The sequence below is a fragment of the Pseudonaja textilis genome, chromosome Z (assembly GCF_049901715.1).
Source record: "Pseudonaja textilis isolate UNSWEBS1 chromosome Z, rPseTex1.2, whole genome shotgun sequence".
In the NCBI taxonomy this organism is placed as follows: Eukaryota; Metazoa; Chordata; class Lepidosauria; order Squamata; family Elapidae; genus Pseudonaja; species Pseudonaja textilis.
In genome coordinates this window covers 118,293,052-118,316,907 of record NC_142008.1, presented here as the reverse complement: position 1 = coordinate 118,316,907, position 23,856 = coordinate 118,293,052, and the positions used below count along the sequence as shown (strand labels likewise).

The 23,856-nt window shown below is 35.3% G+C and overlaps 1 protein-coding gene across 1 annotated transcript; it reads right to left on the bottom strand.

Annotated features, from left to right (window-relative positions):
* Positions 1-8,608: 8,608 nt before the first annotated feature.
* Positions 8,609-21,734, bottom strand: LOC148124334 (vomeronasal type-2 receptor 26-like). Its single transcript, XM_087916207.1, has 4 exons — positions 21,303-21,734; positions 13,489-13,716; positions 10,723-10,849; positions 8,609-9,507 (listed from the first exon to the last, which is right to left on the bottom strand). The coding sequence occupies exons 1-4, from the start codon at positions 21,732-21,734 to the stop codon at positions 8,609-8,611; spliced, it is 1,686 nt and encodes a 561-aa protein (XP_087772333.1).
* Between the last annotated feature and the right edge of the window lie 2,122 nt (positions 21,735-23,856).

The following is a 23,856-nucleotide window of genomic DNA, read 5'->3' as shown; positions in this document are numbered from 1 at the left end:
ACAATAAATAAAATCATTTTTCCATTATACAGTGTGTCAGTTGGTACATATCTCTCTCTTGTGCACAATATTATTAATCTTTTCCTCCTAAATTTAAATTAAGATTTCTTTGTGTAGATCAACTATTCATATCATTATATTACTATCAAACCATTGTTAAACTTTGATTGTAAATTCATATCATCTTTTTGAGCAAATCTCAGCTTTTACAATAATATCATTCATTTCACAATAATCAAATATTATTTGGTAAATATTATTAAATATTATATTGTTAAATATTATTAAATATTATATTGTTATATCAACAATATATCATCTTTACTATTATATTATATCTATATTATACTATATTTCATTTTTCTATTTTCTTTTCTAGCCATTGATAAAATAAATCCCATATTTTATAATATATTTTTTTATTCTTGTTCTCTAATTGTCCATGTGTAGTTTTCTATAAAATTCTTCTTGCTTATCATTGGGAGCATATTTTCCAACTAAAAGTATCTTTATTATCAATTATTTCCACCATTAATATTCTTCCCTCTTCATCTGCAAACATTAATTCAGCTTTAATTGTATTCTTAATATATAATGCAATTCCTCTTTTTTGTTGTTGTGCCAATGAGGTAAATAGATTCCCAATTTTGGGATGTTTTAGTACTTGAACATGTTGTTTTTTAATATGAACTTCTTGCAAGCAGATTATATCTCATTTTAATTTTTCTAATTTATGAAATGTTTTCTTCCTTTTGATAGCCAAATTCAATCCATTTATATTTTTCGTAATCAGTTTCTTTTCTTCCATAACTTATACCTTATATGTAGGTTTTATTGCTCTGGTGGATCTTTTCTCTCTTGCTTCTTTATATTCCATTTTTCCACCTACTGTTCCTTTTTCACATTCTTTTTCATCTAGTATTTCCTTGTCTCTTGCACCAACCACCTCCTCTTGGATTTTAACTACTTCCGCTTCTTGCATTTTCTCATCTTCTTTTCTTCTGAAATATTCCGGCTTTTTCTATTGAATCCAATCTGTGTATTTGCTCTTGCGAAATAAATATAAGGCATTCTGGAATCAACCATCTGTAAATCACTCCCTTCTTAATTAGATTTTTTTTGTCAAAAATTGGTATTCTCTTCTCATCTCTCTCACTTTTCTTGGTGCTTGTTTTAGCACCATAATCTCCTTGCCTTTGTATTTCAATGGCACACCTCTTGCGCTTTGCAATATTTACATTTTAATTGCTTTATTAGTAAATCTTACATGGATTGGTAGTTTATTTCTCATAGCATATCTTTTAAAAATTCAGAACACTTCATCTATTCCATCCATCATTTTCTCTTTGGATATCTTCAAGGCACCTGCCAGAATTTCTATCAGTATTTCAGAAAGATTTTCTTCTTTTTCTTCCTCAATATTATGAAATCTGAGATAGAAATCTGCCCTATCCATCTCCCAGCTGAACATTCTATTTCCTTTATCATGTTCAACACCTGTCAATCTACTGTCAATTTCACCAATTTTTTAATCTCTCTGGTCATCTTTTTCTTCTATCTTTTGAAACATTTCCTCATACTTCATCATCATTTGTTGTGTATTTTCTACTTTCTCATCTGTCTTCTCTGTTCTGTCTTCTATTCTTTGTATTGCTTGCATTATCATTTGTAGTGTGACCTCCTTCTCTTTTTCCTTCTCTCTCTCCTTTTCTTGCTGCAACATTATGTGTAGTGACTGGTGACCACTAAGTGGGGAGGAAGAGATATGGATCAATGAGCTTGTGTTAGTTGTCTTCCTCATTTCAAGTTAGTTATAAAGACAATCAGTAAAAATCAGCTTGCAATACCTGAACTATCTTCAGGCTCTTCTAAACCTCAATCCAATTGAAAAAGGAAAAAAAAAGATCAAAAGTTTGAAGTTAAAATCAATAACAAAAATTAAAAACTAAAACAACAAAAATTAAAAAGAACTCAATTCCAGAGAAGCACACACAAAACAAGAGAAAGAATAAAACAATATTTAAAAATATAAAAGTAATCCACCAGTAGTATTAATAAGGGAATAAAAAAGCAAAAGAGAATAAAAGGGAAAAAGGAAAAAAAATCTATATTCTGACAATAAAACCACAATCAGATGGAAAAGTAAGAAAAAGAAAAAAAAAAAACACCAGAAGGATCAGGCCAGGCAAAACTACCAGCCAAAAATACGTTGCAGCTTAAAATTTTATCAAAAAGGAAATCACTGCCACCGTACAACATCCATGGCACACTATCAAAGTTTCAACAAATATAATCCAAGGTCACCAAAATATTTTTTCTTTCAACTTCAATCTCCAGCCATTGAGATTTTACAAGAGGAATACCTGCATAAACAAATCTTCAGTGATCAACTCTCTATCTTCTCTAAGTATAAACAGCCCTGCTGGAAAATTTCTCACAGTCTATTCATCTAAATAGTGTTCTTTAAGACCTCTAGTTGGCAGTGTTACTTTGTTTTCACTCCCTCTTTACAATATAACAAGGTTGGAAAAGAGAAAAAACAGTTTCAATATAAAAAGTTCTCCTTAAAAAAGAGAAAAAAGAAAAATTAACAAAACACAAAGAAAAATCCAGTTTCTCCCTTTAAAATAAATGTTAAAAATTATCTTCCATTAATTTTTAAACAGAAAGTCCAATCCAGTTTAAAAAATCCCTTTTTTTGAAGTAGTACAATAAACAATTAAAAATCTAATTAATTTGACAGAAGGCTCATTTTTGCCTTTGTTTCCTCTTCTGCCTTCAATTGTCTTACTTTTCCCTTTTAGGGTGCTCTCTTGTCAGAAAAAAAAAAATCTCAACCAAGCCAACACACTTTCTTTCCTTCTCTTTTTTCCGTTCTGGAGCTGTCCCAACCTTTCAGCATCTTCAATGGCCACTTCCCCAACAGCAAAATTTGCAAAATTTTGTGATATCCCTGGGATTGGCAGGATGCAGTCTCCTTGCTCACCATCTCTTCGGGATGGTTTAGACCCAAATGGACCACCCAGCTGCCGGGATATCAGCATCAGTTTGAGGCCCTGAAATTCTTTTTCCTACTATTGCAACGTCAGCTCCACCCTCTGTTCTAACCTTTTCTGAATCTGTTGCCAATATTTCCTTGCATGATCTCCAAGGTCCCTCTCACACTTACTGTTTTTAAGCTAGGTTTCACCTGATCTGTTTTTGTACTTTTGGGTTTTTTTGTCTCTGGGTGTAAAAATTCTCCATATTAAACTTCATTTTGTTGGATAGGGCCAATTGTTCAAGTCTGCCAAGATCTTTTTGGATTCTGAACTTGTTTTCTGGGGTTTTGGCTATTCCTGCCAGCTTACTGTCATCTGCAAATCTGATCAGTTCCCCTTCTATTCCCTCATCTAAGACATTTATGACGATATTGAAGAGTACTGGGACTAAGAAAGAACCTTGTGGTACCCTAGTGCTTACTACACTCCACATCATTCTTTGTCAAAGAATGAAATAAGATTGGTTTGGCATGATCTGTTTTTAACAAACCCGTGCTGGCTACTAGTTGATGGGTTTTTATTTTTTTCAGAGAAACTAAGTGGGTGATCATACACATTCTCTTAAACAAATAAGCAAAACTTCTTCCACGTATGTCATAAGGTTTATTCAACAGTGTTAATTAAACTTCAGTTTATAAAACTGGTAAAGTATGTGGGACATCATGCCACCAATCATGAAAACTGAAGAAACATCACTTGCACAGTAACTAGTTTCTATCTGAATTAGAGCTACACTTTCATACCAAAGCTAGAAGAAATGACCTTGGAGAGATAAGCAAAATGCAGACCAGAGTTACAAAGGTGCAATGAAAAAATCTCCACTGACCTCTCTCCCATTGTCCCTGTAGCCAACATAAGAATTATATTAGTTTTCTTGGTGGCTGCTGCACACAGCTGCATGTTGAAGTGATTGTCTACTAACATTAAACTGTAAGGTCCCTCTTACAGTTCCTGTTTCTAAGCTAGGTTTCACTTAATCTGTACTTGTACTTTGGGGATTTTTTTGTCTCTGGATGTAAAATTTCTCCTAATTAAATTTCATTTTGTTGGATAGGGACAATTGTTCAAGTCTGCCAAGATTTTTTGGATTCTGGACTTTTTTTCTGGAGTGTTCGCTAGCTGTTCCTGCCAGCTTAGTGTCATCTGCAAATTTGATGAGTTCCCCTTCTATTCCCTCATCTAAGTCATTTATGATGATATTGAAGAGCACTGTACCCCAGTGCTTACTACCCTCCATATCATTCTTTGTCAAAGAATGAAATAAGTTTGGTTTGGCATGATCTGTTTTTAACAAACCGGTGCTGGCTATTACTTATAATTTTATTATAACTAGTATTTTATTAACTTCCAGATGTTCACGGATCTGTTTATTACATTATATTTTCCAGTATCTTCCCAGGTGTATTAGTTAAGCTGACTGGTCTGTGGTTTCCTGGGTCTGTCCCCCTCCCCCTCAGCTTTTTTCCAATCCTCTGGTAGTTCCCCAGTGCTCCAAGATTTTTTAAAGATATGATACAATGGTTCTGAATAAAATCTACCAGCTCCCTCAGAACTCTTGGATATAATCCATCAGGTCCAGGTAATTTATATTCATCAAAGTCAGATAGGTGTTCGCTTACCATTTTCTTGCTTATTTTAATTTTTATTTCTACTCTGTCTTTTACAGTTATGTTTTTAGAAGGTTGGGCTATAGCTTTTTTTTTTTTTTTGAGTGAAGACTAATGCAAAGAATGAGTTAAGCAGCTCTGCTTTGTCTCTATTGCCTGCAACTTCCTTGCCATCTTCTCTTTTTAGCGGACTGGTTTATTACCTTTGACTTTTGTTGCAAATCTTTCTTCATCCTGAGCTTTTGCTTTCTTGACTTCATCTTTGCAGATTTAGGCTATCTGATGATATTCTGCCATATGTGTCTCTCTTTCCATTTTTTGTACTTATCCTTTTTGTCTTTCACTTTTTCAGATAGATCTTTATGCAACGATGCTGTTTTTGATATTTTTCTTTTTTAGTTGTATTGTGTTGGACTAGGCTTTTATGATCATATTTTTCAATGTTTCCAATGCTTCTTGAGTTGTTTTCTTCTTTAGATTATTTATCCATGAAAATTTTGCCCAGGCTCTCTCTGAGCTTGTTAAAATCAGCTCTTTTAAAGTTTAAGATACCGGTTGGATTGTATTCTATTGCCTGTATTTGCATTATATTGAAGTCTAGTCTGGTGGTGTCACTCTCACCCAAGGTTCCAGCAACTTCAACTCCCCCTATCACTTCTTTCTCTATTAGTAAAAATTAGATTCAGTATGGTTTTTCCACTAGTTCTCTAATCTACCTCTTGAATGACAAAGTAGTTAGCTAAGATGTTTGGAATCTTTTCAAGCTTCCACTTGTTGCAGAGTTTGTCTCCCAGCCAGGGTAGTTTTTGCTTCAAATTACATTCTATATGTCATGAAGATTGCCCCACCCACACCCCCAATCTCAATTTTAGTTAAAGCCCTTTGGATAAGATGAGCCAGACATTTCCTGAATTTTCTGTATTGTTTCCAGTTATTGTGAGGTGCAATCCATCCCTTTTCAGTAGCCCTTCATCTTGGCAATGCAGACCATGGTCTATGAAGCCAAAGTTCTGTTGATGAAACTAGTTTTAAGCCAGTGGTTCATTTTTAAAATCCATTGCTCTCTCATTGGATGCTGGCCTTTTGTTGGAAGTATAGATGAAAATACCACTTGTACTCCTAATTCTTTAACATTCTTCCATAGCTGTTTGTAATCTCTTATTATAATCTTGAGATTCATGGTTATGTCATTGGCCCCCACGTGTAGGAGAAGAAAAGGGTAGTAATCCATGTTCAATTCCTTTATTGGAATGGGCTAAGATAGATAGTAGGGGCTTTACTCTTGGGTGGTTGGATTTTTCTTCTAAGAGTGACATGTTTCCATTGGTTTTGCTCTTTAGATATGTACATAAACTCTTTTTTTTTTTTAGTGGAAGCTGTTTTTCCCTAATGTGTTCAATTTTGGTGTATCAGTTATCTTCTTTATATTCATATATGGGGTCATCTTTTTAAAGAAGCTTTTTGCTCCCTATTGTGCATTATTTTGGGGTAGTCTCCTTATTTAGGTTGGGATTTCTCAATTTGTTCATTGAGTTTCAGAGTGGCTAGAGTTGCCTTTACTTTTTCTTCTAGTAATTCAAGTAGTTTACATTTGATACATACATAGTTCTGGCCTTCTGTGAATGCATGCTGAAACATATGGTACACTTTGCAAATCACTAGAGTTTCAGTCTCTATTTCCACATTTTTTTATTTGTTTCAATATTTTCTGCATCCCAAACTGTCATCTTACAATAGATCTTGAGTTCTTGACCTTTTGTTCTCTGTCTTGAAAAATTCATTACTATCTTCCCTATTTTAAGTGTCTCTTTTTTCTTTTGTTAAATATTTTTTTTACTTTTAAAATAATCAAAGTGTTTTATAAATCTTTATATGAAAAAATAAATTTAAAATTTTTTAAAAATGAAATTTTTTAAATAAAAACTAAACAGAATTTTAAAATTGAAAAAAATGAAAAAAGAACATTAAATTAAAACTGATATTTAACAGTTGAAAAAAGATTAAGAACAAGAAATTGTCAAGGGAAATATGATTGCGTGGAGCAGAAATGTGGGTCGGAGCATTACCCTAGCAGAATGCGAAAAGATCTGGAACAGGAACATTAAGATCATGAAATCAGCAGCTTATAAAGAAAACTGATATAAAATGTTTTATAGATGGCACCTGCCCCCTTCGAGATTGGCGAAGATGCACCCCAACACGAGCCCCAAGTGTTGGAAATGTCAATACATAGAAGGTACCTTCTTTCACATGTGGTGGTCATGCAAGGAAACCCAGAAGTACTGGCAAAAAATTAGGCACTGGCTAGAGGAAATAACCATGGAACAAATTGAGTACAACCAGAGTCCTTCCTTCTAGGAATTTTTGATAAACAAATATCCAAAAAGTCAAAGTATATTACAATCCACATCTTAACCGCGCCAGACTGGCATTTGCCCAGTGCTGGAAACTACCCTCTATCCCCACTGATCTTATGGTTATTCAGAAAATCTTACAATGCGCGAAATGGACAAACTAACCCAAGCATTAAAAATAAAGAATCTTCAACCTATTATAGCAATTGGAATCCTTTGTACATTTGGCTTAATCAAAGATAGATCACCTCTAAGAAAATTAAGGCCGAGGCCTCCGAGGCAGAGATAAAGAAAAGCACTGCCGACGATAGTCTGGAAGAAGAAAAGACCTTACAGACAGTCACAAAAATATGGTTTTATTATAATTGTTTTCTCTACTTCTGTTATCCCCACTTTCCCCCCCCACCCTTCCCTTCCCTTTCCCTCTTTCCTCTCTCAAGCTTTCCTCTCTTTCCCTCTTGGCCCATGCCAAGACCTGTTCTGCCTTTTGTTGTATATACTTTGTAGCTGTGTTGTTGTTGTTTTTTAAAAGTAAAACTAATAAAGTTTATATAAAAAAAAAAAAAAAAAAGATTAAAATTAGTATGAGGAAGTTAAAAATTGAAATAAAAAAATTAAAAAATGAAAAGTATTTTTTCTTAAGAAAGGGAATTCAGGAATTTTAAAAATCTAAAAAATTACTGGACTTTTTGACCCTTTATGAATTAACAGGTACTTTTTTTTATTTGAAGACTCAGGCTTTTTTCTAGAGTATATTGCTCTTAGCCATATACTACCTGAACTTGAAAGTTTATCCTTTTTCTTCATGTTCAGAAGTGTTTTGTACATATCTTTTTTTTTCCTGCTTTCTTGCCTTTTGGCTGACTGTTCACTGCCATAGTTTTTAGATAAGAGGTGCTGATCACCTGCTGCAGTGGGTGCTGGTGATCAGTTAGCCCTCTCCACTGCTCTCAGCCTTTGCTTGTCCACTGCATTGCTCTTAGTGCTGCTCAGGGTGCTTCACTCCTCCACCACATAGCTCTGCACTGCTGCTGCTCAAGGTCTGTCATGCTGCACACAGTTGCTGGTCTACTGTCACTACTGCTCAGTTTCCTCTGTTTGTACCACATTGGCTCAACTGACATGTCAGTCTGGGCCACTGGGCTGCCTCTCCACTGGGTCACCTCTCAATTGGGCCAACACTCAGTTGAGCCACCTCTCACCTCTTTGTTCAAGGAGTACAAGTTCTTTTTTTTTAACCCTTCCTGATGTTTCCCTCTTGATATAGTTTGTAATCAGAGAGAGGTATATACATTTTTCTGATTTGAGCTGAATTTCAGCAGATTTTCTTTAAAAATGCCAGACTTCTTATTGTAAACTGATTCAAATTACTGTTTGTTATGATCATGGGTCACCATACACTTTGAATAAAGCATGAGACAGAAAGAAAAATGCATTTATTTTCATCTCAGTACATTTCCCATATTATTCATATATGATAACAGATTGATCCAGAAATAGATGTATTGGTAGAGTTAAACTTATATAAGATTTATATAAGTTTCCTATAGAAAGCAGTCTTTCTTTTTTCAACCCTTCTGCTGAAACAGAAAGACCACATTGGGTACTAATTCCTCTTTGTGATTTGCTCCCTGTGGTTGAGGTCAGGCCTAAAAACAATGATGTAGCATTTTGGCAAGAATATGCATCCCAGTAAAGCAGCACTGGAAACCAAGATGGAGAAGACCTCCACAGCTACCATGGCTTTTCCTTTTGTGCTCAGATAGGCAGGAAAGAAGGAGATCCACACACTACAAAAGGCCAACATGCTGAAGGTGATGAACTTGGCTTCATTAAATCTGTCTGGTAATTTACGGGCAAGGAAAGCCATAATAAAGCTGGCAATGGCCAAGATACCCATGTAGCCCAAGACACAGTAGAAGAAGAAAGCTGACCCCTCATTGCACTGTAAAATTATTTCTTGGAGCTCTGAATACATGTCCAATTCAGGGAATGGGGGAGATGTCGACAACCAAAAAATACAAAGGAACGCTTGGAAGAAAGAGCAGGAAAGAATAGTAGAGATAGCCAATCTATTCCCCACCCATCTCCTCATTTGAGATCCTGGTTTTGTGGCCATGAAGGCAACAACCACGGTCATGGTTTTGGCCAGTACACTAGAAATGGCCACTGAGAAAGTGATGCCAAACATCGATTGTCGGAGAAGACAAGTCACTTTGCCAGGCTGGCTCAGAAAGAGCAAAGAGGAAAGAAAACAGAGCATAAGAGAGACAAGGAGGGTGTAGGTAATGGAGCGGTTGTTGGCTTTGACAATGGGAGTATTCCTGTACTTAATAAATGTTGCAAGTACCCATGATGTCAAGAAGAAAAAACCAAGTGCTGCTGAGGTTAAACCAATTCCTACGGTTTCTTCAAAAGTTAGAAAAACCAGCAGTTTCAGGATACATCCTTTCTTTTCTTTATTTGGATAATGATCTTCTGAACATTCAAAACAATCTTCCATATCTTGAAAGAAAATCAAGGATATTTGTTCATCTGGGCATTCCATATTATCGAGGGGTGCTCAGTGCTCTCTCAGCTTGCTTGTTGCCTTGCAGACATTTTATTACCCTAGCTAGTTAATATCATCTGTTCTAGTAAGAAGTGCTGTATGCTCTCAGTTTATTGTCTCGTCTCTTGCCTGTCTGTGTGGGTGGGGTAAGTCTTAGAGATTGGGCTCTTTGTGGATGGCTCTTTGGCAGCTTTTGACTGGGGTATTGTTTACTTGATTGTTGGTCTGATTAATCTTGGAGTTAATCTATCCTAATCTGGTTGCTAATTACCGGTGGAGAGCTGTTAGAGTCTTTTTGCTCTCTTTTGGGCTGGTTGAGTGTCTCTTTTGCACAGTATATAAATGTTGTTCATGTCTATGTGTCTACTACTGGTCAATTTGTCAGAGTGCCAAGCTTTTAGAAATTCCCTGTGGTTTTTGGACTTGGCTTGGTATAGCATGATCACATTTTCTCAATTGAAACTATGGTTAAGTCTGTCTATATGTTGTGAAATGGAAGAGTTTTCATCATGTCTTCTGACTGCTAGTTAATGTTCAGGGATGCATTCTGCCAATTTTCTGCCTGTTCATCCTACATAGTGGTTGTTGCAATCCTTACATTTATGATGTAGGTGACTACTGTTTTTTCTTCTAGGACTGCTGGGTCCTTTAATTTGCTTAGGATGTTTTGAAGGGTTGCAGTTGGATTCTGTGCCTTACTGATTCCATGCTATTGTAGAGTTTGTTGGTAGCTTTTGAGACATTCTTTATGTATGGCATTGTAATTATTTTTAGGGTTTGTGTTGATTGTGTTATAGATGGTTGAGTTATCAGGGACATTTTGATAAAGTTGCGTGTGTGTATATTCCTTTTTTTGCTCTTCTGTATTGATGCAGTTCTTTTGGGCTTGTATAAATAAAGTCTTTTCACTGGATACTCACAAAAGTACTAGCGAACAGCACTCTTTACTAGCATGGATGATGTTACCTAGTTAGGGTAATTAAACATTTGCAAGAAAGGAAGCAAGATCCAAGAGCACCAATGACTCCTCATTTCAAACTTGAGCTCCAAATATTCTCCTTTCTTGCTATTCCATTTTATTGAAAATCACATTATTAAGTTTATACATCCAAGTAGTTTATTAAAGTTTGCTTAAGTCTAATGAAAAATGGTAGAATTCCTAACCCTACCATTTTGAATGGAAATCTTCCCTTCTGGGCATGGAATGCAGTCATAGCAGCAGAACTGACCCCCCTCAATTCTTTTCTTCCAGGATCCAGGGAAACAAGGGTCATTGCAACGTGAAAGTGGAGGAATCTGGTGATAAGCATAGAAAGTTTTGAAACTGGAGATATTTAACAGAGTTTGCATTTTTTAGCGTTTAAGGGGGGATATTTTTTTATTTGCCAAAGTATAGATAAAAATGTAGGAATTTTTTGAAAAGTAATAATTAGAATGATGTACAAAATTGTGTGTTTGAAGGACAGGGTGAGAAAATAATAACACTTGTTGACAATCTCTCCTGTGATTTAAAATAGAAATACAAACCAAATCTGCAAAAATGGTTTTTGTATTGTATCGTGTTTCTCAGAAAATAAGTCTGAGCCTTATTTTTTTTAGACCCCTGAAAAAACGGATAGGCAGTCTTTGTGAGGGGTGTCTTAATTTCCCCCCTGCATGCTCCCTTGCTTCTTTAGTGGCTGTAAGGAGTGCCCCACCCACACCCTTTCTTGTCTACCTGTAACTTGTGGGGAAAGGTTAGGTTCACTAAGATACACTTCTTTTTCTTTTTTTAATATTTTATTAATTTTCCAAAGTTTAACAACATAAAATAAACTATATACATTGTTTTCAACATCAAGACATATTTTACATTTCCTTACATTTTTCAATATATCCTTACTTATTCCATTGCCATTACATCTTACTCTTGTTATAAATCAATATATTTCATCTTACAGTTCAATCTTTTCTATAACATATATACATATTTACACACTTCCTCATTCTTTTCCTAATTGCCATTTTATTTTCTTTTTATTTCTAAACCACTCATACCAGGCATCCCAGGCTCTATAACATATTGAATCTTCTTTATCTTTTAAGTTCAATGTTACCCTGTCCATCTCTATATAGTCTATTATTTTCTTTATAACCATGCCCTCTGATGGTATTCTTGCGCATACAAAATCCTTGCATCTGTAAGTATATGTAATATAGTGTATCTATCTTTTTAATTTCATTTTGTGTTATTATACCTAATAAAAAAATCTGGATTAAATTCAATTTTCTGTTTTATAATTTCCGCTAGCCATTTTCTGTTTGTATTCCAGTATTTCTTCACTTCCAGGCATGTCCACCAGATATGAAAATAAGTGCTTTTTTCTTCCCTTCACTTCCAACAATTTAGATTTAAATTAAACATTTAAACCAATCTAGAGGGGGTAGATGCCACCTGTAGAACATTTTATAGAGGTTTTTCTGTATGCTGTGGATATGGTTAATTTGTAATTTAGTCCCCACATTTTTTCCCAATTTTCCAAATCTACATTGAGACCTACATTTTTCTAAGATACACTTCTATGGTGGATTTTTTACTTTCCCATTTTGCTTGCTGGGGGAGGTGTGTTCAATCTCTTCTAGTCTCTGCCTTTTCTTTTTGGCTCACAGTTTCCAGAGTTTATCTAGTCTCCAAATGGCTACAGAGCATGTGGAGAAATGATAGCATTCTTATCTTCCAAACTCTTACTCAAGTTATATAATCTAACTGCAAATAACCTAACTTCAGATTTGCATCTTCCTGCAAAAGACAGACTTGTAGGGTATCTCTTCCTCTTCCTCTCTTCCTCTTTTTGTTTCCTTAATTGACCATTTGTCCTCTTGTAAACAGCTCAGATCAAAGTTGTGTGGATTGTCTTGACACATACCAGTCCTTGGAGGGGAAAAAAGGGGTGGTGGTTTGGATTTGGCATGTAGTTGGTAAGTTACAAAAGTGTTGTTTGGTGGATTTTTAATAAATTGGGATGTTGCTTTGTAAAGCCCCCCACTGTGTGTGTGTGTGTTCAGAGACTGGGAACATCTGGAAGCTGTGAGCCAAAGAGAAAAAGCAGAGGAGAAAAGGATAGAGGAGAATGGACATCACCCCAAATTGGGAAAATTAAAAAAATCCACCAGAGAAGCATATCTTAATGAACCTAATCTTTCCCCACAAGTTTCCCCAAAGGCTGCAGAGATAACAGGAGAGGGCAGCCTGGATAAATCACACTCTACAAGCATTGCATTTCCTATTCTCACAGGGAAAATATATTCCAATACACCCCCACTTTTCCCTAATTGTGCCAGAAACAACCCCTCAACACACACACACACACACACACACACACACACACAGAGAGAGAGAGAGAGCAGGGGCTGATCATTTCAATGTGAAAAGTCCTGAACGTGTTCAAAAGTGCCTCCCCCTCCCATTCTCCCTTTCTTTTTCTGGCTATCTTTTGTTGTGTGTGAGAAAGAAAATGTGGGGGGAAGGTGGCAAGTGGCTTTGGATGTGTGATTACTGTGGCAGGGAAAGCAAGGATCAAAAGAAGCAGATTACAGAAGGAAGGGCATGTGATCCTATAGACAATGTGAGATGCATTGGGCAAGTTTCCTCCTCCCTCCGCCTTACCCCCCACCCATGCCTCCTCACCTCATGTTGTAAATGCCATGCATTCACTTAAATAGGCCCAAATTTTGAGAGCAGGCTTTAATTTAACTGCATGCATACAAAATAATGCTGGCCCTTCATTTTGGGGTGAGCCATATTCTAATATCATTAATGAGTGATTAATCATCAACAACATTTGAAAACAATACTCCCTTGTTTCTTTAAAATCCCGAATTCAAATTTTGAAAGAGACTAGATTCCATATGGGATCATAATGGATTAAGGCATGGACAATTCACTAATTCGATACCTGGTTAAAATCTGGATTCCAGACAATCACATTGTCATCAATCCATAATTCCTTCCCTTTTGGAGCCTGTAGATCCAACTTTCCAACTCTAATTCTCTCAAAGGATCTGTTTGGAAAAGTGATCAAGTTGGTGATGTCGAATCCACCTGTTGCTTCTCCTTTCTCATTCAGGAACACTCTCTCCCCAGCTGAATTGTTAAAAGAAATCCCTTGAAGAAATGAATGGAGCTAATTGAAAGGGAAAAGAAGAGAGAGGCAATTGAAAGCAATATAACAGAGAAGAGAACAACATGTTCAACTTTCATTTTTCATATTCCAATAACTATTATTAAACATGTATGCTTAGAAATTTGATAATCAATATTGAATGGAAATGTTCATGTCCACTCCATTATTTATTTGATATTATATTAAGGAAAGATAGGAATGAACTGAAGCACAATGAAAATAAGCTTTTGGACTCATGTAAGGTCATCCAATTTTGTTTTATGTTCACTACTTAAACAACTAATTCAAGAAAGATCATACCTAATATTTCCTCATTGGTACAAAGCTATTTGAGAGTCTGATTAATTTCTTTTAGCCTGATTTTAGAATCTGAGATTTAAACATTCCTTGATAGATAAATGAGAAGCAGAGATTATTGTAAACATAGAGTGGTTTCAAACTATGCATGCTACATCTAAGAAGGACCACCACTTCATTACTCTAAATCTAGGGACAGAAAGCTCAGCTTGTCACCCATGAAGACATCATGAGCCACACAAATTTCTTGGAGAATTGATTATTTTTTGGATAAGACAAAGAAAAATAATGTAAATTATCATTTTAGCTAACTATTATTGTGCAATGATTTATTAAATGAATGAATTCTTCATTGGCCACCTGAGTTTAGACACACAAGGAATTTGTCTTGTTGCATATACACTCAGTGTACATAAAAAGAAAATATACATTTGTCAATAATCATAAGGTACAGCACTTAATGATAGTCATAGGGTACAAATAAGCAATTAAATCATACTAGGAAACAGTCAATATAAATCTGAAGGATACAAGCAACAAAGTTACAGTCATGCAGACACAAGTGGGAGGGGATAGGGGATAGGAATGATGAGAAGATTAATAGTAGCAGTATGCAGACTTAGTAAATAGTTGGACAGTGTTGAATAAATTATTTGTTTAGCAAAGTGATGGCATTCAGGAAAAAACTGTTTTTGTGTCTAGTTGTTCTGTGTGCAGTGCTCTATAGCATTGTTTTGAGGGTAGGTGTTGAAACAGTTTATGTCCAAGATTTGAGGGGTCTGCTGATATTTTCACAGCCCTCTTTTTGACTCGTTCAGTATACAGGACCTCGATTGAAGGCAGGTGGGTAGTAATAAAGAAGAGGAAAACCTTCTATGCATCAATTCCACCCATGCTTTCCTCAATTTTGTAAACAACAAACTAAAAGACTCAAGGTCCATCCCACCCCTGAAAGGACCTAATGGTAAAGACTGCAACAATGACACATTAAAGCCAATCTCTTTAACACATTCTTTGGCTCAGTATTTGTAAACAGCAATGGATCATGCCCAGTATTTCCTAGTCAAACCACAGACAACTACAATGATCTAATACATATTGATTTTACAGTAGACAATGTTGAAAAAGCACTACACAATCTAAAACCATCTCTATCTATTGGACCAGACAGAATATGTGCATACTTCTTTAAAAAGCTATCCACTGCCATAGCCGAAGCATAATATTCAAGAAATCTTTCAGGATCAGCTCCTTTGCGGTTGACTTCCAGTTTGTCGGCTTTGGTGACAGCAGGGATTCGCTTTCTCTGCGATCCCTGCTGTGCTAGCTGCCTTGGTGCCTCCAATCCTGATGGATTTGGAGGCTAAGGCTGGCATGTTGGGGCAGCTGAAGAAAGGGAGGGATCCGGACAGGGGTTGAGGGGTATCGTCACCCCCTCCCAGCCAGCAATAACCCCCTTCTCTCAAGACGGTGGAGCAGTGGTTTTTAGACAAACAACCTACTCTCCAATAAACAATTTGGTTTCAGAAAAAAACTATCCTGTAATCTGCAACTCTTACACTGCAAAAACATATGGACTACACAACTTGATCAGGGCAAAACAATAGATGCAATCTACATAGACTTCTGTAAAGCCTTTGATTCAGTGGTACATGACAAACTACTACTAAAAATAAAATCCTATGGTATCTCTGGACAACTGCATAACTGGATAGAAGCATTCCTGTCAAACAGACAACAAATGGTCAAAATTGGGAGTGTCCTATCAAATTCTGTACCTGTCAATAGTGGTGTCCCCCAAGGCAGTGTTCTAGGACCAACTCTCTTCATACTCTACATAAATGACCTCTGTGATCATATTAAGAGCAACTGCGTTCTTTTCGCTGATGATGTAAAGCTGTTCAATACCACAGACAATACTGCTACCCTTCAAAAAGATCTTGACTGTGTATCAGAATGGTCAAATAAATGGCAACTTCAAATCTCAACAAATAAATGCTCTGTCTTACATATTGGCAAAAAAATCCGAAAATAAAATACAAGCTGAATAGTCAAGATCTTGTTGATGATCCAAGCTCTGTAAAGGACCTTGGAATACTCACCTCTAATGATCTAAGTGCTAGTGCCCACTGCAACTACATAGCCAAAAAGGCATTAAGAGTTGTTAACCTAATCTTACGTAGCTTTTTCTCTGGTAATATCACACTACTAGCTAGAGCATATAAAACATTTGCTAGACCAATACTTGAATACAGCTCATCAGTCTGGAACCCACATTACGTATCTGATATTAGCACAATTGAGAAAGTCCAGAAATATTTCACAAGAAGAGTTCTCCACTCCTCTACTCCTTGTAGAATACCTTATGCCACCAGACTTGAAATTCTAGAACTAGAAAACCTTGAATTACGCCATCTTCGGTCTGATTTAAGCATGGTATATAAAATCATACATTGCAATGTCCTACCTGTCAATGAATACTTCAGCTTCAACCATAACAACACAAGAGCACACAACAGATACAAACTCAAGGTTAACCGCACCAAGCTTGATTGCAGGAAATATGACTTCAGCAACAGAGTGGTCAATGTCTGGAATACTCTACCCGACTCTGTAGTTTCTTCCCCAAACCCCAAAAACTTTAACCTTAGACTGTCTACTATTGACCTCACCCCTTTCCTAAGAGGTCTGTAGGGGGAGTGCATAAGTGCACCAACGTGCCTACCGTCCCTGTCCTATTGTTTCTTTTATTTTTCTTTTATTTTTCTTATATGTACCCATTTCATGTATTCATAACTATGTATACACTTATACTTATTATCTTGTAAACAATTGACAAATAAAATAAAATAAAAAAATAAAATAAAGAAGCCGGCAACTGGATAAAGAATGTGCAGGAGGAAGGAGTTTTAAAACGAAAGTTTTTTCTTGGTCGAACTGGGACCTTAAGGACATATTTAACACCTGGGAAAGTATTGGCTTGGAAGCTATAATGTTCCCAATTGATGTTTTCAGCTGCGAAGAAAAGTGACGAAAAGGGGAAATTACTCTCCCTCCCTTATGGAATTAACAAATGGACAAGGGAAACCAGCCTTTTGATAGAAGGTAAAACCTAAACTCCTTTGTTATAAGTGGGAAGGGAGAGGCTTGGGAAAATAAACCTTTACTCTAAGATTTTGCTGGAGGAGATGCCTTGAAGATAAAGAGAACAGAAATTAATTCTAAGAAAGATTTAAAGCACAGATTGGATGTTTCTGCTTTCCCTAATTTGACTTCACCCCGAGAAGAGAAATTGTAAAAAGAAGAAGCTTGTACTCTGCCTGGACTGTTTGATGACTGCGGGATTTTGGGACTTTTGGGAACTGTTTTAAGTTTGGAAATAACTGATTGGCTTAATAATAATAAGAGGATACAGAAAGAGAAGAAGAAACAGTTCAAAATGGCGCTATCTCTTGATGAACTAAAAAAACAATATTTAAAAATAAAGAAAAAAGGCAAAGATGTTATGGGAGAAGCCCTTTGTTTCCTAGATATGGCGCTTGTCATGTGTCAGCAAATTAAACAACAGCTGGAAGAAGCCGAGGAAGAAGAAGCCATTTTTAATGAACTAAACGGTGTGACTAAGAAAGAAAGGAGAAAGAGAGGAGCAAAAAGGAAGGACTTAAGAAATAAAAAAAATGTTTATGAAAGAGAAAAAGAAGATGCAAAAACAACAGAATGCTAGAAAGCAAAAGGAAAGAGGAATGCAACAGAAAGGGGAAATCAAGAAGGCAGAGGTTTGGAGAGGAGGAGGTAAAAAGTTTAGGTTGGTTAAGAAGGAAAGGGAAAAGGGGGAAAAAGTTACAAAGATATAAAACAAGATGGAAAAAAGAAAATTTTTTTTAGGGATAATGAGTAATATATGGGTTTTTTTTAAAAAAAGGGGGGGGATTCTGCAAAGTACACATGAGTATTGTAATAGTGGTATTTGTATTATAAGTAGATAATCAGAACTTTTTAAGATTTAATAAAAGACTAAAATATCAAGGTATAACTTTAAAAGGTTTAATAATGAATGATATTAAGTTTTAATAAAATACTAAAGGGAATGTTTAAAATATTAGTTTAAATATAGAGTTTAATGGATTAATGTGTTGACTGTTATGGATTTATTATTGTAGTATTGGTTTCTGAAATAGTAGAATGTACTAAGCAGAATCTGATTGGGATTTAGGTGTTATTTTAAATTTTAATTTAGGGGAATGATAGAAAGACATCATACTCCGATTAGTGATTCCAGGGGAAACTATTCTTTTTTAAATTGGAAATGAGACAGATGTAAATGGAGAAATTGACAAAAGATATAAAAATATTTTTCTTTAAAGCAAGATTAAATATATAAAACAGAATTAAGACGAGGCAAAAGTGGAGAGGAGTTATATAATAGATATAGAATGGTAAATAAGATAGGTAATGGTATATAAGAAGAGCGTGAATTCAATTGAAGTCCATACAAAAAGAGGTAATCTGGGGCCAAGTTACTTTCTAGAAGAAAGTTTTATGTTTTTATGTTTATATCTTATGTGTGTGTGTTTAATTAAGAATTAAATAATAAAATCTCAGAGGAAGACTAGATGAGAATAATTATAAACAAGCCAGAGGAAAATATAAATGTGATGATTGAATAGCAGATAAAATAGAAAGGAAATATGATTGAATAATGATTAAAGAGAAACAATGTGGAATTTGGTAAAGGGAATTTATGTGTTTATATGGAAATGGGATAAATTATAAGTACGTGATATAAAACAATATGTTTCCTGCCTTGTAAAGATCTACAATGGAAAGAGGTTTTATGTTTTTAATATTTAATGATGTTTTGATTTGTTTGTTTGTTTGTAAAATCAATAAAACTTGTTTAAAAAAAATAAATCTTTCAAGATCAGCTCCTTTCCAAAACTATGATCACAAGCCACAGTCATCCCCATCTTCAAAAAGGGAGACATCATCCTAGTTGAAAAATTACCGACCAATCTCTTTATGCTGCATCACCTGTAAAATCATGTTATCATTATTAACCAATCCATTATCCTCCATTTAGAGACAAACAACCTACTCTCTAATAAACAATTTGGTTTCAGGAAAAAACTATTCTGCAATCTACAACTCTTACACTGCAAAAACATATGAACTACACAACTCTATTAGGGCAAAGCAATAGATGCAATGTACATAGACTTCTGTAATGCCTTTGATTCAGTGGTGTAAAACAAACTACTAAAATTAAAATCTTATGGTATTTCTGGACACCTGCATAACTAGATAGAAGCATTCCTGTCAAACAGATAACAAATGAACAATATTTGGAGTGTCCTGTCAAACTCTGTAATTGTCAACAGTGGTGTCCCCCAAGGCAGTATTCTAGGACCAACTTTTTTCATACTCTACATAAATGACCTCTGTGATCATATCAAGAGCAACTATCTTCTCTTCACTGGTGATGTAAAGCTATTCAACACTACAGACAAAACTGCTACCCTTCAAAAAGACCTCGACTATGTATCAGAATGGTCAAACAAGTGGCAACTTCAAATCTTAACAAATAAATGCTCTGTCCTACATATTGGCAAAAAATAATAATAATCAGAAAATAAAATACAGGCTGAATAGTCAAGACTTGGTGATGATCCAAACTCTGTCAAGGTTCTTGGAGTAGTCATCTCTAATGATCTAAGTGCTAGAGCCTACTGTAACTACATAGCCAAAAAGGCATTAAGAGTTGTTAACTTAATTGTATATAGCTTTTTCTCTGCTAATATCACACTACTAACTAGAGCATACAAAACATTTGTTTGACCAATACTCAAATACAGCTCATCAGTCTGGAACCCACATTACATATCTGATATTAACACAGTTGAGAAAGTCCAGAAATATTTCACAAGAAGAGTTCTCTACTCCTCTACACATTGCAGAATACCTTATGCCACAAGACTTGAAATCTTAGACCTAGAAAACCTAGAACTATGCTACCTTCGCTCTGATCTAAGTATAGTATTAAAATCATACATTGCAATATCCTAACTGTCAATGAATACTTCAGCTTCATCCATAACCATACAAGAGCAAACAATAGATACAAACTCAAGGTTAATCGCACAAAACTTGATTGCAGGAAATATGACTTCAGCAACAGATTGGTCAATGTCTGGAATACTCTACCTGACTCTGTGGTTTCTTCCCCAAACCCCAAAACCTTTAACCTTAGAATTTCTACTATTGACCTCAGCTCTTTCCTAAGAGCTCTGTAAGGGACGTGCATAAGCATACCAACGTGCCTACCATCTCTATCCTATTGTTTGTTTTATTTTTCTTATATGTATCCATGTATTCATAACTATGTTTTTACTTATACCTATTATCTTGTAAGCAATTGACAAACCAAATAAAATAAAATAAATAATTGTTTTTTCTGCAGTCCTAATTATCCTCTGAAGTCTATGTCTGTCTTGTTGGGTTGCAGAACCAAACCAGACAGTTATATAGGTGCAGATGACAGACTCAATAATTTCTCTGTAGAACTATATCAGCAGCTCCTTGGGAAGTTTGGGCTTTCTGAATTGGCACAGAAAGAACATTCTTTGTTGTGCATTTTTGAAGTTAGGTATCTTGAGATATGTTAGAAACTAGATATTGGACAAACCTAGAAATTGATACTTTGTTGTCTAGTATTGTAAGATATGGTAATATGAGAGGGTATCTCCTAAAGTCTACCACCATTTCTATGGTTTCAAGTATGTTCAGTTCCAGATTGTTCTGGCTGCACCACAAGGCTAGTTGTTCAACCACTCATCTCTATGCAGATAGATCATTGTATCAACTCCTACCTGCACCTAAACCATTATTTTTATAGCAGTTTCTGGATGATCAGAATGGCAGAATACCTGAATGACAAAATAACAACACAGACCAGTTTTTCTATATCTGTTTTATGCAACACAACATAAATGAGTTGGAAGGGACATGGGAGGTCTGTTTCAAAAAGAAGACCCTACAACAATTTAGACAAATGACTCTCCCATCACTTCATAAAAATCTCCAGTTATGTAGCATCCAGGATTTCTGAAGGCAAGTTTTTGCATTAATTCATTGTTCTGTCAAGAAATTCTTCCGTATTTCTATGTTTTTCTCATACATAAGTGGATTCTACATGCAGAAAATATCAAGACTTTCCAGAATGGGTTCAAAACATAATTCTACATCAAACTGCTCAATGAAATTAAAATAGGTATCAAATGCAAAGGGAATACCTGCCAAGCCTGCAGATTTGGAAGATCAGTTTTTTTATCCATCCTAGTTTTCATCCTATTGAACCCAAACATGTGTAAAGCCTGCAAAGCATGAGCCACAGCATGAACAGCATTGTAGACACTGTAGCTTTGGCCAGTCATTTCCATTTCAAATATAGGTGCAGGAAGATCCTCCAACTTCATCTCCCCAGTGCACTGCCTACTCTGCATTTTTTGTAACTCAGCTTTTGGAAATGAACAATCAAATGACTGTTCCCAAACATTCTGCCGAAAGCCATCTCTGAAGTCTGAAAGAGGATTTATGGTCTGAAGAAATTCCTTGAAACCTGCAACTGCTGTTGAATGAACAGTGAAGGAAATAGCCCCATGGAACATCTTCAGATCCGAACTGATTTGAACGCCTGATAGTACAAAATCAATCTGCGCAGTCATGATCCACACCTTTCTTAATAATGCAGTTTCCTTGCTTTCAGGGTCTACCAGAAATGTAACAAATCTTAGCCATATAATTGTCCAGACTTCTCCATAAACAAGAAACACGATGGCTTTGCTATTCATCAAATTAATGGAAATAATGGAGATTATTTGATAATATTCTGTGAATCTTTCCAAGTGGAATTGTTGAGCAAGCCTTTCTATAAACTCCAAGCAGATTCCATTCTCTGAAAGTAAGGGCTGCATTTTCTGTAAGAAATTTTCTCCATTATTATTATCAACAGAAAATATCCCAATCCATGTCCACCTGAAAATGATGAAGCAGTTGGATAATCCCAATGTACTGATGGTCCTCTTTGGGGACCAGGAAATAAAGTGATGAGAGCATTCTGGTCTGAAATTCCTCCTGGGCTAATGAGCCATATGTCAGCTAAAAGAATATACAATAGTATTCTATTGAGTCTTTAGATTAAATTTAATTTTCCTATCTTGTTTTCATATAAAATATATCCAAGGAACATTTTTCCTCTAGAATTCTTTTAAGAATATAGTAATACATTTCTTGGACTAGAAGACCTCCAAGGTCCCTTCCAACTTTTTTATTCTGAGAATGTTCCCATTGCATGAACATATTTTAAAGACATGTACTAGATTAGTTGTTTCAGTAGAAGCCATTCAAATCTTTTCTCTGGTATTGATAATCACTTCCTGTAACTGGCATTGTCATTTCAGAAAGTAAGGCCAAGTAGTGGATCTTAAGCTATGCAGAACACTTTGACAGAAACTAAGCATAATTTTGGATGCCCATTAATTATTCCATAACAAACATAAGATTAAGAAATTTCTGCTCAACCCCTTCAGAACTTACTTGTGGAATCTTGAAGAATCCTATAATTTCAGCTATATAAGATGATGTGACAAAATCCAGTCCCCCAATGATAGACATGAGAGTCTTCTGGTGATCACATTTGTAGTTAGGTACAAATTCTTGGGATTTAAAAAGTAGGTCCAGAGTAGTGCGATAGGTCATCCTTGAATCATAGTAGCTGTCATAGATGTGGAATCCCAGAGTGATGTTAGGTAAGATCTGGGAGTCCTCATTGATCTTCTTCACAGCAAAGGCCAAGGCAAGGATGTGCTGGTAGAATTTGATTATTACACTGAAAATGATTTCAATATCCCAGTTGAAAAAGGAAAAATTCTCATGCATTGCCACCATTTCTATATGAAATAACAAACATTTCTTCCTCTGATGAAGGTAGGAAAGTAATAGGTTTTCTAAAATATGGAATAATTTTTAAACAGTTCAATGTGCTTTTCTACATTATTTACATGATTTGTAACAAATATCTGCTACAAGAAATAAAAATAACACTTTTTTCATGAAACTCCATTTAGTTTCTAACTTTCCCCCCAAAATATAGATTATGAACAATTCCAGGATGTAATAGCCATTTATTGTATATGTGTTTTCTTCAGAGTGATAATACTTTTTTTTTTAAAAAAAATTACCTTAATCTTTCTAAATGTTCTTCACAAGATATTTTGCACCAAAGTTTCATACATTGTATGACAAACTCCTTACCATAAATTAAAGGGAAAAGGTTTATGCTCCTGTAACTAAAAGCATTCGAAAGAATGCATAGATTAGATTAGAGACACTTAGATTAGATATAAAACATACATTTATAATGAGAACCTTTTACTCTCATAAGCAATTTTTGAGAAACTTATTAAGATAAGAAAAAGAAAAAAGAATCCTTACTTTGATACATCATAAGATGTTATATATGGATGTTCCTTAAAAACAATTTCATAAAGGTTATAATATGTGTGGGACACTATTCCACCAATGATGATGTCCCCAGGCTGGTACCACTCATGTGGAACAAGAAAAGCATCACTTGCTGGGCAGCTCAGAGTCACTATTTTCTTCATCAAGAACATCAGGAGGAACAACATTTTCACTCTTGAAAATGTCTCCTCCTTTCATGCTATCCTACAATAAAGGTTGTATTATTCCAATAGTGACTAATTAAAGGTTTATACCTGAGAATGCAACTAATCAGAAAATCCACCATTGGGTATTTGAAGATCCATGAGAGTGCAAATTCATGTC